The following is a 17,093-nucleotide window of genomic DNA, read 5'->3' on the forward strand; positions in this document are numbered from 1 at the left end:
CCACGCACCTTTGTATAATATTAAATGGTTTAACGTAAAACAAGTCAACAGACACGGACAAAATTATAAGGATACTTTATTTATCAATGACATTAGTCATGATATCGGAAGGAAATTATACCTTCCTATTAATCTAAATTTAGGACATGCCAATGTACACAGAGCTGTAACACTTTTAGATAGTGGAGCAGATCTACCTATTTGTCAAAAAGATTACTTTCTAAGATTATTTTCGGAATGTAGCGAATCTTACCTCCTCTCAAAACTTGTACCTTCAAAGGCAAGATTACAATCCTATACGAAAACTCCAATTCCAATTATGGGAACCATCAAAATGAAAATCAGTCACCTTAAGGGTCAACTGAAGGTGGACATCAACATGTACATTGTTGACAGTCCAGGCCAAAGTAGTACGCCTATGATAATGCCACTTAAAATGCTGGGAGCACTAGGATTAAATATGAATTGGATAGAGATTAGCGGAGAACAAGTTCCCCAGCTAATCAATATGAAAGAAAATAACACTACTGCCCTTTCATATTACTACTCAGATGCAGAACTATCATACTGCTATGGGTATACTAACTATTTAAGACCAAAGGAAGTTAAACCCATCCAATTCATAATATCACCAGCCACAGCAGTTACACTTGATGACAAAGTTCTTCTAACAGAAGACTATATACCATACTATAGTCAGCCATCCCTTAAAATTCAACCTTCAACCTCGGTTGTATTTGAAAAGGATGGAGAGCTTATAGCCATGGCACTTGTCAAGAACATAAGCAATGACTCATTCAAGGGAGCCATTCGAGCATCAGTGGAACTATGCGATAATCATACTGAAACACGAGAGGTAAAGGAGCATACAATTAGACAGTTGATTAAAGATAGATCACACATCCTTCAAGAATGTCATCTACCATTCGAAAATGAGATTTCAATTAAGGAAGTTGTATTAGACAATTTACCAAATCTAGGACCAGGTACATCTGGAGGAGTTCCTAGTAAACTATATAACATTCACGTACGCTTCCCTGAATCCCCACACTTTCCGGCGAATGGAGAAGCAATCGACAATGATGTTGACACTCTTGATAAATCCCTTACAGAAGAACGATTTCCTGTAAAAGAAACAGCACACAACAAAAGCCAAGCAGAAATTGATACATACTATGATCCCAAAGAGACCATCCAACTGGGTTTTTATGACAATCTACCATCCGTCACACATGACGATATGGTACCAGATGGGCTCACCATACCAGCTCTTGTTCAAAAACCTAGCGATATTGTCAAGGAAGAAGATTACGATCCTGACATCTGGCCGTACGTTAAGGATATATTTATTGACACATATCCTAGCGTAATAGCCAGACACTCTTTAGACACAGGACGAATAAGCGATACTTTGGGATACTATACAATTCGGTTGAAGCCTAATGTCACTCTACCGAAGTATAAGAAAATTTATCACAATCCCCCAATGGAAGCGCAAATGATGCGAGATATACTGGAAGCTCTGCTCAAACAGGAGGTTATAATTAAGGCATCCTGTGCAGGTGGAGATATTCCTGACTTTGCATCTCCTGCCTTTCTTGTTAAAAGAGCAAATGAAGCAAGTTCTGCTAGACTAGTGGTCGATTTTAAATTAATCAACGAGTGTATTGCACGTGAAGCAATTAGTATACCTAACTTTGCAGAAATTCTAAACGAGCTTCGTGATTGTATTCTATTTTCAAGTTTAGACCTTAAAAATGCATTTAACTCTATCGGGATCTCAAAAGAATCACAACCGTTAACTCAGTTCGTTTGCCAATTTGGTTCCTTTTACTTCACTCGTCTTCCTACGGGGATGAACGTAAGTCCCAATATCTTAGACAGGTATTGTGACAAAATGTTACAGTATACTCCATTGAAAGACAAGAATGGTAAAATTGAAACTAATGACAAAAACCTTCCAATCATGGTACCAGACACACTAAAAGGGTGTCGTACCTACTATGATGATCTTATAATGTCCTCCAAGGGTCAAAGTACATGGCAACAAACTTTAGACGAGCACTTCAAACTTTTAAAAGAAGTAGTAAAACGAGTAGCATTCCACAATGGTAAATTTGATATGTCAAAAGCAGTCATTGCCAAATCAAAAATAAACTGGCTTGGATGGATCATAAGCAATAACTTCTGCATCGCCGACCCAAAACGTGTTCAAAAGGTAAAACTTCTTAATTTTCCTGTTAATCCAAAGGGAATGAGAAAATTTATCGGAACCGTCAACTCACTGAGAATAGGTTTAGGATTCAATGTATTACAACATGTAGGTATACTCTCACCTTTAACATCAACAAGGCTCAAGGTTTTTACAGCTACTCAAGAACAACGTGATGCTTTCGAAGCCCTAAAGCAACAACTTACTGCTGCACCACTGTATAGCCGAATTGTTGACTTAAATAAAATAATAAAATCTACTGTTACCAATAGATTAGTTAGGTTTGAGTCTATAAAGCAATTACCCTCACTAGAGTGAGCCAAATCCTGGGGAGGGATAATTTCATTAGGTAGTTCTAAAAAGGCTGCCAGTTCGGCATCGGTCCAATCTAAAATGCCTTCCATTTTTTATATATATATTTTTTTGCCTAGTTTGTGTGTTGAGAGGAGACTGAGATGTGAATCTCGTTAGTGTTCAATTTGAACTGCTTTACTCAAGGTGAGGTCTCCTTTTTATAGTAAAATTTTAAGGCCTAAAAATAGAAGTGGGTAAAGGAGGGGGGTTGTGTATTTTTATTAGAAATGAAAATTCCAATTTTCCTAAATAAGTACTTTACATAATACTAGAATTCAGTTCTTACAATTTGGGTCACAAAAGGGAAGTGAGAGAAGGTTAGAGAAGTCCTTTATATTGATGAATCATAAAAGTTGAATAAACTATTTAAATAAAAGACATATCTAGATTTCCCGTGTTTAACCAAAAAGGGGGGGCGTGGGGAATGTCAATCTACTTAAATAACAAAATAAATCTTATTCTGAATTTTCAAATAAACAAATTTTTAGATAAGTGGATTTTACTTTTATCATTGCACCATCTTGTGCAAATAAACGTATACTGTTTTTTTTATATAAAAAAATTATGATATGATCCATAAATCATAATCACGCTGAATACGGATTGGAATTTTGAACATTAATAAAAATTTATATCTTTCATTTTATAGGATTGACATCAAAGACATAAACGAAACTAACAGCATTAATCGCTTGATGTTCATAAGTCCTATAATTTTTTTTTCATGTCCGTGGAAAGCTGTCTTTGCTTACATCTATAAAACTATGAAATATAACTGGATACAATACGAAATTGATTTAGAACAAATTTACTTTGTAAAGAACCTTTTGATCTAAAATTACAGCCAATTACGTTACTTATAAAGTTGTACAAAAAGCGCGTTCAAGTTCTAGTTACATACATATACAAACACACACACACACACACACACGCACACACAAACACACACACACACACGCACACACACACACACACACACACACACACACACACACACACACACATACACACACCCATACACAGATATAAAATCAGATATAAATGCTCAATTTTCAAGTAAGCAAATATGTACATACATACATACATACATGCATATATTGTACAATGGGCTGGAACAAAGAAAACAAAAATGGGACGACTTTCTCCATAAGTAGAGCAGCAATGATTAACCCATACTAATCTCTTAAAGAACATCAAAGAAAACACTATAAAAACCTATTACATTAAAATTGAAAATATGAAATAGCTAGGTAATTGTAAAGAAAGTTCTGTCATTTTGGATGTTAAAAATTTGTTTCTTGAAATTAAAAATATAATTTTATCCCGTATCGGTGAATCGTAAAGCTGATATGAAATGGGGACCAATTTAAGTTTTTGCATCCCCTGCATAGAGCTCCTTAGTGTAGACGCAAAAATATTGAATAGTATCCATAACTACTCATAATAGACCCCCCCCCCCTCCCCCCTCTTGTGAATTTATATTTATATTTTTAACTATCGTTATATTAGCTGGGATCTTATTTTTCATATAGGTAAACCTAATCCACTCCACAAGTAGATTTTTATCATCCACTTAGGTAATCTATTTTGCAAGGACGTCCAAGTGTTTTTTTTCAGGGTGGACAAAATAAAAGATTTTTTTAGGGGAGAGGGGTTATATTTTGTAAAATTTTTTGAGGGGAAACAGACCCCTATACCAATACCTTTATGATTTAAGTCTTTGTGGGGTTTTAAATGAAGCAAATTTGATTTTAAAGGGATAATGAAATTATCGCAAAAAGAGTTCAGTGTATCTCAATTACACGACTTGACAGTGCCATTTTGTTACAACCAACCTTTTTGCATACATGTGCCAATTTTAACACACAGAAACGCACACACACACACACACAAAACACTCACACACACACAAACAGCGACAGTATCGTTAATTTAATTCAATTTTGTAATCAATTTTAATATAAATTTTAAAAGTGTTTTTTTATATGACCTTAAGAATAGATTCGTGTCAAACCGTCTATTATCAAGTAACTGGATGTCTTTGTGTTGTTAATAAGATCTCAAATCTGGTTTAACCAACTGTTCTGTAATTTTTAGGAAAGCTTAGTACTGGTCAACCCCCAACCTCCCTCTAGACAAAATAAACTAAAGACTAAACTGATAAGTACTAATTTCAATATTCTAAGAAGTTTTTAAGATAACAAAAAGTTATTTGTTATTTTACATCCATTTTAAGATATATAAAATAAAATGTGTGCAAACAATTTTATTTCTTTATTTGTTGTTTGTTTATTTGAAAACAAACAAAACAACATCTGATTAAACTTTTTAAAGTCGAACCTTTTCTACCTCAATGGTTTGCCCTTCGTCTGTTCGTAACGGATAGCATATGCATACTTAGATTGTCATAAAGTGTCTAACTTAGCATCAAGATTCCTGTAACAAAAAAGTAAAATCTCGATTGCGTGTCTACTTCTTAATAAATACTAGTAAGTTTTCTAAATAAATAATATTATGCTGTTTAAATTTGATAAGCAATTTTTCTCCATGATTGCTAATGTTCGTAAGTCCTATAGTCTAGTTTAACAAGCTTCGCCTTTTTGGATATTGATATCCTTGTTATAATATAACTGTTTTACTTTAAAAACAATCTTAAAATGTTTTCTTAGCACAACATGTGAGGTAAATATATAATTTTGTTATCAAGCTTAATGAAAATATTTTATTAAATGAAGATAAAAAAGCTATTGTGTTTACACGAAGCGACAGACGGACAGATACATCCTTAATGTATAGTAACTGCACTACTGATAAAACCTTTAAAAGCCAGACATGCTAAAATCTTTTGATATTAAATGTTTCAAGTAACGTGGATTGCGTAGGATTTTTACATTATCCAAGTCTAACATTTCAAATTTAATTTTGTTCTTGAATAAATTAATTGAAAATAAACACAAAGAAACATTCATTATCATGAATATTTTTACAGTATGGTCCAAAAACATGTTAGATCTTATTGGAGCCTAACATTCTGTTTTATTATTATATAAAAAGTTTAATAACAATTGATAAATAATTAATTTCCATTGGTATAAAAAGAACTAATAACCTAATCTTTATATAGATCTTTTCTATCAAGAGCCTTTCCAAAAATCTAAACTTTAAAAGACAAAAATTTTTATCAATAAAAATTTAAAATTCTAAAACTAGCGAGTCTATTGGCCAGTTTGACTAAAAATATTCAGTTTTATATCAAATTAAAGGTTTGAATTGCCCAACCTAATGTTTTAAACAAATTTTGGCTTATAGGCATAAATAATATGTACATATGCCTTGTAAATCACTTTGATTTGATTTATTGTCCATTGTTGATTAAAGAAATGGATGCACGAATTAGCTGGTAATAGGAATCAATTAAAAACACTCGCCCCAAGCCCAAAATTAAAAATCAATGGACTGGTAAAAAAGAAACAAATTTTTATCTTTATTTATTGAATGTTTTTATGCTGAAATAGATTGTGCTGCAGCTGGTTTTTATTTGAAAGGTAGCAGTTCTTGAAGCTCTACAAAGTGTCCTAAAAAATGAGCCGTGTGACGTCAATAGATCTATCTCTTTTTTAAAATTTTCCTTTCCCTCTTCTCTCATCCCTCATTTTTATGACATCACATGGCACATATTTAAGGACACTTTGTAAAGCACCGCAGTTTTTAAATAACATTGATTAAATGTAAACAGCTGCCGAGCCCTGCTTACATTTTTACTATATCAATCAAATTTGATTCGTCTTCTTTTATCCTTTGGTATAAAATAAAAATAAAACTACCGAGCAAAATTTAAGTTTTATGGGTTTTTGTGTGATCTTTCCAACGAAAATGCAAAAGGGCTCTTTTGACATTAGGATTAAGTTTATATATAAATACAATGTTTATCTGTAAAATCCCTTAAATGAGTCAGTGGAGCATTAATATGACCCCCCCCCCCCCTCCCCACCCTTCAAACACCAATTGGTTTTAAGATGGGTTGAAGGCGAAGAAAGGCAAGTAGTTTTGTCTAAAAGTTCTAAATTTGATTTAAAACTTTAAGAAAGACCGAATTAACATAGCAAGATTAACGTTTAATTATAATCCAAATCGTTAGACTAAACCCTCTTAGGGATTTCATTGTCCATCTCAACCTATCCCACTCTAAGCAAAATATAAAACATTTTATTAATGAAACTACTCGTTCAAAAGGTTAGATATGGGTGGGTGGTTGGGTTGTCTAATAGGTTTTGAGGGATTTTGCCGTTTATCTCAGTCATGCACTGCCTATAGGCCTTCAAGGCATTACAATTCAAGAGTTTAAAAGTCAAATGTGCCCAATTTCACGCCCCCTCCCCCATATGAATAGGACAAAGATTTGATATCAGCTGATATATTGATAAAATCTTACTCTTGCCAACATTTCAAACCTTCTTCGCGTTTAATAAACTTATACGCATTATTTTTCGATTTTTTGTATTTTTTAAGCTATCATCAATTGCTTCATAAGTTTGACAGCAGTAAAGTTATAGGTTTGTTAATGATTTGTCGTATTATTGAATTTAAGTTGAAAGAAATTTAAAGCTTAACGAAGTATGAGTGAGCATCGTAGAAAAATTTATAAATAATTAAATTGTCATAGATGTATGTATTGTTTTCTTACTGTCATCATATAAAGTGATTTATTGACAATTACTGCTAAAATTTTCAAATTATATTTAAATGTAACAATTTTAATTGCCGAAAAAATGTTCAATATTCTTAATGCATAAATAATGCATAGTATTCTACTATATGACTACTATGATAGCTCGTAATTGCTGTGCTATTTATGGATATTATTCTACTTGTTCATATGCAAGTTAAGGATTAAGCATAAGATGCTTCTTATTTCTAGCATTGCACAGATAAAAATGGATGTAGAATATACAAGGGGAAGATTTTCGTCAATTCAGACTGCTATTTCCAATGTCATTTATTGATCAGTTCGTTTATACAGTATGAGGAAAGTGGATGGGGTAAAAGATGAGGGGGATAATTAAGCCGGCAACAAGGTTTACTTTATTAGAGTACATGATAATCTGGTGTAGGATCCAAATAATAATAAATCCATTGAGATAAAAAAGGTTAAAGTTGAAATGATAAGAATACTTTCAATCAAGGAATAAAAACAACCTTTTAGAATAACAAGGATATTCATTACCAAAGTCTGTACCATGCAATTTTCTTGCATAATTTAGTTTTGTTGGCCAAATTTCTTTTAGTAGTTTAAGTATTTAAAATTGAGTTATGCTATTTTTTACCAATGCACATCTTCTCTAGCATTTTATCCGCAGGTATATCGTTTCTGCTATTGAATACATCTTATCTTTTTTTGATGCTGTCTAAAATGGTGCAAAAAATGGGGACAAATTTCAAATTGATTTGACGGGGCTGTTTATTTACGTCACAAGTGAGGGGAAAGAAAAGGGAAGGAGGAAAGAAACCCCCTAGAAAAGAGATGGGGGTATGACGTCACACGCCAAAACAATTTGAAATTTGTCCCCTTTTTTTGCACCATTTTAGACAGCATCCTTTTTTTAATTTAGTCATCTGTATTCTACAATTCATTATGTCTGTTGGTCTATCTATCTGCTATGATCAGTTTTCCATAACACTTACTTTAAAATTAAGAGCTTCGCTTCTTGTTTAGAGATAATTTCTATTTTTTCATAAAAGGTAAAACATCGGCTGATATTCATTTATTGCATAGTTATATGCAAAACATATTTTTAAGCCATAAAGTTATTTTTAGCTATGATATTAGCATACATTATCATAATAGAGTATTTTTCCAACTGTAGCATATTTTATAAATATCACACCTTTACTTAATAAAATCAAGATATATTTTTTTAATTCAGAAAAATTACACCGTAAGTTAGAAGAACAAAGTAAAAATTATGAAAATGATTTTCACAGCCAACTGTATAACAGCTATGATTTGCGACTGCGGATTATTAAATAATTGCAGCATACTGTAAAATTAATGTATTTCTGCATTTAGCCGGCGTTAACAGCAACACTGGCTTATGTTGTTGGAAAAAAGGGGCCAACTAGTCGACGGCTGCCGTTTTTTATATTATGGCGGCTGATGATTTAGATATTTCAGCAAGTGTTGCTTGTCCTGTTATACTGATAATCTCAAAATGTTTAAGTTTGACTAAGGAACGGCGTGATTTACATATATTTAGCAAATCATGATGTTGTTGTTCTATTCCATATTTGGACATCATCCATCTGTGTATCTGTGCGTGCTTGTTTGTGTGTAAAGATGTGTATGTATGTGTGTGTGTGTGTGCGTGTATGTGTGTGTACATCAAAGCCATACCATATTAAAATTGATGGTTCAAATTTTCCAAGAATTTTCTAGAGAAAAAAGTAATCTTCAAAAACATAACTAACTCTATTTGGAAGTTATTTTTAACGTCTTTATTAAAAATGATCCAGTAATATTTTCATATTAAGTTAGAACAAGTGCATTTAAAATAACATTTTTATCATTTAAAGTGAAGCTTTTTATAGCGCCTATAAAAAAAGACGTCATACTGGTCAATTAAAATGTATACTGGCCTACCATTAGTAATTTAGTCTTTCTATTGACATATTATTGGTCATTATTTAAATGACGTCTTTTTTTGTAGGCACTATAACAGCTTCCTTTAATGTAGATGGTCTCAGCTGCTGCCTATATTTAAGCGGCTTACATTGGCTGTTGAAAATTTGAAAAGGATCCACTACGGCTGTTGATCTATTTTTCTTTAAAATTGCCCAATTATGGTTCTAAAAATAACGCAATCCTATTATATAGATAATTAAGCTTTTTGTCTTCAGCGATTATCTTGATAACCGATGAACCAATATAGCTATCCTTTACAGTGAGCTTGTTATATGCCCTAAGGGGTTTTAGGCTATTTAAATTTTATAAATAAGTCTGGGTAAGGTTTTAGTCTATTTCATATCCCTTCAAATATAGAGCCCCTGGATGCTGGTTTAAGAATATTGTAACAATGCCTGGCCCACAACCATTAAGGCTTACTTGTATGTAATGATGAGTATATGAATATTTAATACATTTAGGTTATTGCCCCAAATTTACATTATCTGTCAATCAATAACATGCATGTAGAGATAAACTTATTTGCATATTTTTTGTTTATGCCTTTAAAATTTTACTCTTATTAAATAGCTTCAACATTAAAAGATTTACTAATGCTCGTTTGACCTTTTTCGAGTTTTGTTTTTATGGATGTTTTAAAGGATATCCAAACTTTTTTATTTAAGGGGGGGGGATTGATATACTTACAAAATTTATTTGTTGGCTATTTAACCTTTACTCATCCCCCCCCCCCGCCCCCCCCCCCTGAATGTTTTCACAAATTTTATTGCCGAATAAACTAATTGAAATTAAAATAACTGATTAAATTAACTATCTATAACAACATGCCTGTTAACACACACACACACACACACACAAGCATAAGTCACAAACTGCTAGAAGATCTGAATAATAAGAATTTAAGAAGATTTTAAGCTAAGCAACATGACAATAAAGAATTTATGGAATTTTCAAGATCATTACCATCCAACTATTTAGATGATCAATATTTTTAGTTTACTAGATTATTTTTTTCAAATAAAGCTGCGCCTTAGCAAAAATTTAAGCGGCTGCAGATTTTTATATATATTGCCAGCTTTTTCAGCATTATGGATAATTGGCTGCAGCAGTCAATTATTTATAAATACGGCGGGAGACAATTACAACTGCGGTTGCCGAATCTTTCTATAAAAAAACAAATTTTAATTTTCTAATTTGATTCAATACTAGCAAATTTTGTAATTTTTAATTGTTATCAGTAAACCTAATTGATTAATTTTTCAGCTTTAATTACGCCAATTAAATCTAAAAAACTGGTTTTAAAAGTCCATCTTATTTTTTTATGTATATTTATATTGACAATCAACCCTCCCACAACTATTTTCGAAAGAAAACGTAATAGTTTATGCGAGCAAATTACTTCTATTTATTACTTTTTTTCGTTGCGCCGCTATTCTATAGATAAGGGTCTGTGTGAACGTCACTACGGTTTTATATTGCCTGTAACTTCTTTCTTTCTTGACGAATCTTAAATATTTTACTTGGAATAGTTATTTATCGCATCATACTATAGACAGCTTTCCTTTTAAGAAATATAAAATTAAAAACAGTTTGGTAAGCCCAGAGGGGCCGAAGGAATTAATTTTATGATTTTTATTTTAAATTTCGTGGAATATTGTCTTTAAAATGGTGCTATACATGGTTCTAATCCAGTGGATATTGTAAAGTGTGTTTTATAATGCAAGCGCGGTCGCGGGATAACATTAATAGCTAATTGTAGCTGCGCTAATAATGGGCATAATTGACCTTGTTAGTTCAACGTTGTCCAACTCTTGGGGCGGGACTTGCTTAATATCAGGCTTTGTTATATAATACAATTGGTAAGAAAATTATTAGATATAATATTTTATTCTCGTATTCATTCGAATCCGGTGGATAGGAACCGGTTCTCATCCATACGCAAAAACCATGTCTAGCATCGTATTATATCCAGCTTTCTACGAATATAAAAATGTACAATCATACGATTAAAACAAGTTTTTTTAGCACGTGCCTTCGGCACCTCGGGGCTAAAAAAAACTTGTTTTAATCGTATAATTGTACATTCTATATCCGCGGAAAGCCGTTTATAATACGATGAAAGAAATAACTATTATTGTCTGTTCTTCTTTTAATATACCAGTGTTATTCTCAAAGCTACTCCATGATTATGTTTGGGTGTCTCTTGAATAGCCCTCGAAGGGTCTTAATGAATAGGACATAGAATGATGATGTAAATCTCCAATTATTTAAATAAAAATAAACCCTTCTTAAGAATAAAATTAATGGTTGAAAAGTTTGGACGTTGCTAGTCTGATCCAACCAATCATGACATGATAAAAGTACCCAAAGTTTTTTAGTCACGGAATGAGAGGAAATGTTTATAGAGCCCCGGGTACCAGTAATTAAAGGTCCAATATACCTTTCCATCAATTTAGTACTGAAGACAGGAGAAAAAATTTACCTATTAATTTGGGGTTCAGAAAAGAAAATTTTAAGACAGTTAAAAAATCAAAAGGAACTAAATATTTATATATCAATACGAACATGGGTTATCATCACGTTCCATGGTCGAATTTTTTTCTTATTCGTTGGCTTTAAAACTCTGGCAAATTTTATTAAATCTTGATTAACTTGTGGAACCCTTAAGAGTCCAACCTTTTCCACCAATAATTGTAGTCTACAGAAACGAAAATTTAGTTTTCTTTGTAATTGGATGTGTACATTATTATATTAGTAACTGTCTTATCCCTTAGATCCCTGGCTAGATAGAACATTTTTGATCTAATATACATTGTGAATTCTTATATATTATGTATTATGTATATGGAGTATTATTGATCCTAATCATTGAGAAATGAAGACCTAGCACAATTTTGACACAAGATGGATAACATATTCCTGTTAAATTCAAGATGTAGCGTTGACTTACAAATTTAAAATTTTATTCGACAGTATGGTAAAAGAAATAGTGACTGATATTTTATTAACATTTACACAGATATGACCAACATATATTGATATAATAAGGGGACAAAAGTTTGACAGGGAAATATTCATGTCCCATGTGATTGTGAGGCTTGAGCTGATCAAATCTTAAGCTTTTCAATCATTTCAATTTTTGGAAGTATGGCTTACATTAAATATTTCTTAAATTAGAGAAAAATATTCTACAAAATAAAAATAAACTTAGGTAAATTTATTCATCACTAAACCTTAAATGGAATTTCATAAACTTTGGCACAAATCATGTTAGCTGTCTTATACTTTAAATCTTATTTGGCCTGGCAGCCGTCAAACTTTAGCATGGCTTGTCTGTGTAATTTAACTTTTTGGTGGTTGCAGTTTTGGTTCTCTTTGATGGCTGTGGATTGTTCAAATTGGAAGTTGCAGTTGCAGAAAATTTGCAGCTGTAAATTTTATTTTGACGACATTTATTGCGAATTATTTTCTTTAAATTATATAATATGATCTAAGTACAATAGTCTGTAAAAACTCCTCCCACAACATTTTCCCGCCCTTCTTTTCATAATTGATACTTTTAACATTACAACATTACAAGGAAAATCTTTTAAATCTTTCATCCGCCAACGCCAAATTTTCTTCCAACATTGAATTTCAGGCGAAGCTACTCTTTAATTAACTTTTGATTTAAATACTTTAGGAATGAAGTAGCGAATTTAATCTGGTTTATTTTTAGTTAATTACTTCAATTGTTTAGCTCTTTTATGAGTTCACATCATTGGGAGAAATAACTTTTTATTAAATTATATTTCCCTCAACTAGATTTTAAACTAACGGGGGGGGGGGGGGGGCAAAGTTTCAATGCTCAAACGTTACTTTGTGTGAAAGTTCCTAAACATTTAATAATGTAAGTCCAACATATTTAAGCTAGCATAAAAAATTGTTGTACGTTTTGCACCCTTGAAACTGGGCAGGATAAATGGATGTAGAATATACGTGGATATTATGACAGGAGAAAACTTGTCGCCAATTTAGGTTGCAATTTCCCCGATTTTTTATTGAACAGGCCGTTTATCCAGTAGGCGGGGAAGAAATTGGGTAAAGGAGGGGGATTTTAGCCCGCTACAGAGTTCACTTTTTTATGGAATATGAAAATATCCAGGTGATAATATATCCATTGCAGGATATTAGTGCAGTAATTTTTCATATCCAATCTACATTCTACATGTACTTACATACAAATAGTTGTTGACAGCCTTGCTCATATTTATCATACATGTATGTTAGGTTCTACAATTTGTGTCATTAGCGTCTTAAAGACTAACATTAATTCCATTTTCTTCAAATTTTTGATGCTATGAAATATTTATTCAATCTTATTTTATTTTTTACATAAAAATTAGTCAGAAGAACTTAGATTATAAATTTTATTATTTAGGGCCTCGTAAGAAACTCAAACCCTGTGGGGCTCTTCTAACTTTGACTTAACCTAGCCTTAAATAAGCATGAAAGTAGCATTATAACAAATTTTACCCTTTATCATTTTGTTTATCAACTTCTGACAAAATTTAAATTTGATCTTGTAGCACCAACCTTTGAATTTATTTTAGAAAGGCCTGGGCTTGAGACATCTGGTTCACCACCATTCCCAGTTCATCTGTGGACTGTTCTCCCCAGCCCTCACCTTCCCGCCCCCGGGTCCCCCCACCTCAACAACCGCCTCCTCGCGCAGCCTCCCCTCCACCCCACCCCCGCAGAGGCACACCTTCTGTAGGTAAGTAATTAGGCGTTGATACACCTCCGCCAAAGTTCATTACTGCAAAAAGTTACATATTCACTAAAAGCAAAACAAAAAGTGAGTTCAGGGTGTTACTCTTAAATGATGACACTTAGGTAAAAGGGAGTTTTGCTGCTCTTATAACAATTCTAACTTCTGATCTCTTTTTTCAATGCTAAAAAAATCCTTTTGCTGAATTGGTGGAACACTAAGCAATTAGCCAATATGTTAAAATATATGGCTTTTTAGATCTTTGGTTTTCTATGCATATTTTTGGAATAAAAATTTGCATTTCATCTTTTAGAAAGTTGTAAATATCTGATAACGATCATTTCATTATGAGGATATTGGTTTTTGTAAAAAATAAAATTTAGATACTTGAAAGCATAACTTTTCTATAATTATCCTGGAACACAGTAATAGTGTCTGACTGACTATGACGTAACAAAAAAAATTAGCCAATGAGAGGCCGTTATTGACCAATGGTAAAATTAATAGTGGCCTCTCATTGGCTAATTTTTTTTGTTACGTCATAATCAGTCAGACACTATTACTGTGTTCATTATCCTGCTACAAACATAGAAAAATATTTTCAAAATTTAGTTAATTGGCGGAATTTTAAAGTTTTGAAACTTAATTTATAAAAATGTTGCTAGACTGTTATTGCTGCGCTACTTATAGCCACAAATGTACTAGTTCTTTGATTGGTGGATATTTTTAGTTGCCTGGTTATAGTAAAAAGATTTATATGCCTAGTTAAGTACCACTAAAAGTGCATTAGTATGCAAAAAGTTTTCTTTTAAAACAATGCTGTTAAACTGTGCACTGCACATTGAGTACGATTTTACTGGGTTCCAATAAGCTAAAAAAAAAACTATGACATTTTATTTTAAATTTAATGACTTACAGATAATATTTAAGAATAAATTTTGTCAAAAAGGAGCGCAGCAATGTTTTTGTTCGAAAAATAACAATAATTCATTTCTTACTAAAATTATACAAATATAATATTCGTGTAATAAGTAGTTTAATTTAATGCAAATTGTTTTTTTTTTATTTTTAAAAATCCACCAACAAGCAAAAAGTTTTAGGAATTATATATTAGGAAATTTAGGGGGATAGAACGTCATACAGACAGACATGCTCTGGTTATAGAGAGTCTGCTATCAAGTAGTTAAAATTGACCAGGCCAGGATTTTGAAGGGTTCCTATCTAAATTTAGGACTATAATTAGAACAGATAAATTTAATGATTCAATCCCATACTTTAAAATAACACCATTTTGGACTGATTGAATGGGTATTTTTTAAAGGCCTTTTTTCTTTGCAGTTAATTATCTAAGTAGCGAAACTTCTCTATAAGTTTTATATAAAACTAATAAATTGGTATCAAGGGAAGATGCATTAATATAAGAAAATAATAAATTTTCTATTAAAAGAAGACTAATTATTAAATTTTTAGAGATAGTTAGATTTCTTTCTATATTTTCAAAAGCAGTGGTAACAATCGTCCTTGCTTTGGAAATGTATTTATTTTAACTGCTTCAAATGTTTAAGGAATTGTTCATGATGATTAGTGATGGATGTTATTTAAAAAAGAATGACAACATTCATAAAAGCCAAGCGCCAAAATATAAAGGAAGGACAAACGAACAATAAAAGTACTGTAGAGTGTCAGTACTTAATAAGGAGCACATTTTATTACTAAGGCTAAACGATATTGTAAATATTTTTTTTGGCAACACTAGTAGTATTGTACCTTGTTGTTCTCAGAATCATTATTAAAAAATCAGATAAATGTGATGAATATATCATATAAAAAAAATGTTGTCAAAAAGTTAAAAATCAGTAAGTTAGAAATAGACTTACGGAATTTTTTAGAACGATTTTAGAAAATCTTTGTATTTAAAAATCTTTTGTTTCAGGGTGTGTGGGCAAAAGTTTCTGCTTAAACAAGTTCGCCTACTTTCCCTACACTATTATCAAAAACACATTAGGAAAGTTATTGCTTTTATTAAATTTAACTTTTTAAATGTAGAAAGTGGATAAAAAGTCAAATGTTATCACTAGGCGGTTCTTTAAGACATTTAAAGATGAGAAAATTTTGATAGAATTTGTGTAGAAAATTAGCATATTTGATGTTTGATGGTGAACATTATCTTGGATTTTTTGGCAATGCATTTCATTAGGGAAGGGAGTGGGTAATAAAAATATTAAATGGAGTATGTTATTAAGATGTTCCAAAAAGGAGAACCATTGGTTAAGCATTTTTCAAAATTTTAATGCAAAAATACACAACAATAATACTTTTATACGAGGATTAAATTTGGATAAATTATCACTTGAACAAAGAATACCGATATCAGTTGAATGCAACCGTGACAAAATTTTCCTATTTTTGCATAAAAAAGAAGTCCCTGAAGAAAGACACTATAAAAATCACCATGCACCGTCATGAAAATGAGGGATTGTCCATCTGTTTTTTAGGGGTTTTCTTTCCCTTTACTCCTCTCATCTCCCTCATTTTTATGAAGTCACTTGCTGATTTTTTAAGTGACTTTCTTCACGTACAAAAAAGAACCATAGTTTTCAATACTTATTTTTTTTTGATTATTCTCTTTCTAATCTGTCTATTGCAACTCTACCACATACTTCATCCGGATTGAAAAAAATCCCACTCCCACTCAAAAAATGTATTTATGGCTAAATTGCCGGCTTTAAGCTTATAATTTGTCTCAAATTTGACCCAATACAGAAGTTTTGTGGGTAGATAATTACCAAAACACACACACTCACACTAAGACACACACACACCCAAACACTAAACACACACACACAAATTCCAAACTATTAATGTCATCATTGATTTGTTAAATATCTCCTTTAGTATTTTTTCCCCAATTTGAATATAATTAAGAATAGAAATAATTATAATTTATTTGAATAAAAGCAATAACTTGAAATAATGTAGACAACTGAACAATGTCTTATCAAGAATTTCTCCAATATCTCAAGACAGGTAATATTTATAATACTAATAATAAGATTCTTAGTTTGTTAATTTTGAAAAATATTCACAGAGACCATGGC

The 17,093-nt window shown here is 31.7% G+C and overlaps 1 protein-coding gene across 1 annotated transcript in view; it reads left to right on the plus strand.

The window, feature by feature from the left end:
- The window catches only part of LOC145331154 (uncharacterized), a 34,180-nt gene that overhangs the window by 13,919 nt on the left and 3,168 nt on the right, over positions 1-17,093 (plus strand). Inside the window, exons 6-8 of the mRNA XM_080175782.1 lie at positions 13,838-14,001; positions 15,929-15,997; positions 16,972-17,022. Of these exons, the coding sequence (XP_080031908.1) occupies positions 13,838-14,001; positions 15,929-15,997; positions 16,972-17,022 (284 nt within the window). The remainder of the gene's footprint in view (positions 1-13,837; positions 14,002-15,928; positions 15,998-16,971; positions 17,023-17,093) is intronic.

The sequence above is a fragment of the Acartia tonsa genome, chromosome 1, assembly GCF_053477335.1.
Source record: "Acartia tonsa isolate MP-2025a chromosome 1, ASM5347733v1, whole genome shotgun sequence".
Taxonomy (NCBI): Eukaryota; Metazoa; Arthropoda; class Copepoda; order Calanoida; family Acartiidae; genus Acartia; species Acartia tonsa.